Source organism: Buceros rhinoceros, unplaced genomic scaffold, assembly GCF_000710305.1.
Source record: "Buceros rhinoceros silvestris isolate BGI_N320 unplaced genomic scaffold, ASM71030v1 scaffold38463, whole genome shotgun sequence".
In the NCBI taxonomy this organism is placed as follows: domain Eukaryota; kingdom Metazoa; phylum Chordata; class Aves; order Bucerotiformes; family Bucerotidae; genus Buceros; species Buceros rhinoceros.
The window spans coordinates 1,958-2,507 of NW_010404871.1; the positions used below are offsets into that span (position 1 = coordinate 1,958).

At 66.0% G+C, this 550-nt stretch overlaps 1 protein-coding gene across 1 annotated transcript in view; it reads right to left on the reverse strand.

Moving 5' to 3' along the window:
• Positions 1-215: 215 nt before the first annotated feature.
• The window catches only part of NOB1 (NIN1/RPN12 binding protein 1 homolog (S. cerevisiae)), a gene marked incomplete at its 5' end in the record, with an annotated part of 2,010 nt that continues 1,675 nt past the window's right edge, over positions 216-550 (reverse strand). Inside the window, one exon of the mRNA XM_010133529.1 lies at positions 216-485. Within this exon, the coding sequence (XP_010131831.1) occupies positions 216-485 (270 nt within the window). The remainder of the gene's footprint in view (positions 486-550) is intronic.

Here is a 550-nt window from a genome sequence, read left to right on the forward strand (position 1 = left end):
GAAGCTGCTGCCTTGCCTGGCTCCCCCCGATTCCGCAGGGAATCCTGTGTCAGAGCCCCCCAAACCCAGCGTCTGCCACCCCCATCGTGGCTGCTCTTTGGGCACCGGCGAAGCGCGGAAGGAAAGACTCAGCCGCTGCCTTGGCCAGGGAGCGGGGAGAGGCCGTGCCCTCCTGGAGCTGCCGGGCAGACGGTGCTTCGGCCCCATCCCGCCCTTCACCTCCTCTTCACAAACTTCTTTGTCACGGCGTTGGGGTTCAGGCGCCTCCTGCCAGCGCCCAGCGCCGCGTCCCGGATCTGCAGATTGGCTGCGCGGCTGTAGACGTCGTTTTCGGCAAAGGGCGAGACCCCGGCAAGGTAGTCGGGGTCGAAGACGTTGGTCTTCTGCCTGGCCTTGCGGGACAGCCGCTGCTGCGGGAAGGGCTGGTCTTCCACCAGGTGAGGGTTGTTGGCGTGTTTCCCTCCTCGCGGGGCCGGCAGCGGGTACTGCCAAGAGAGAAGCAGTTGTGAAACTGCTGCTCAGAGAGACTGGAAGGGGACTGGGGGGACCC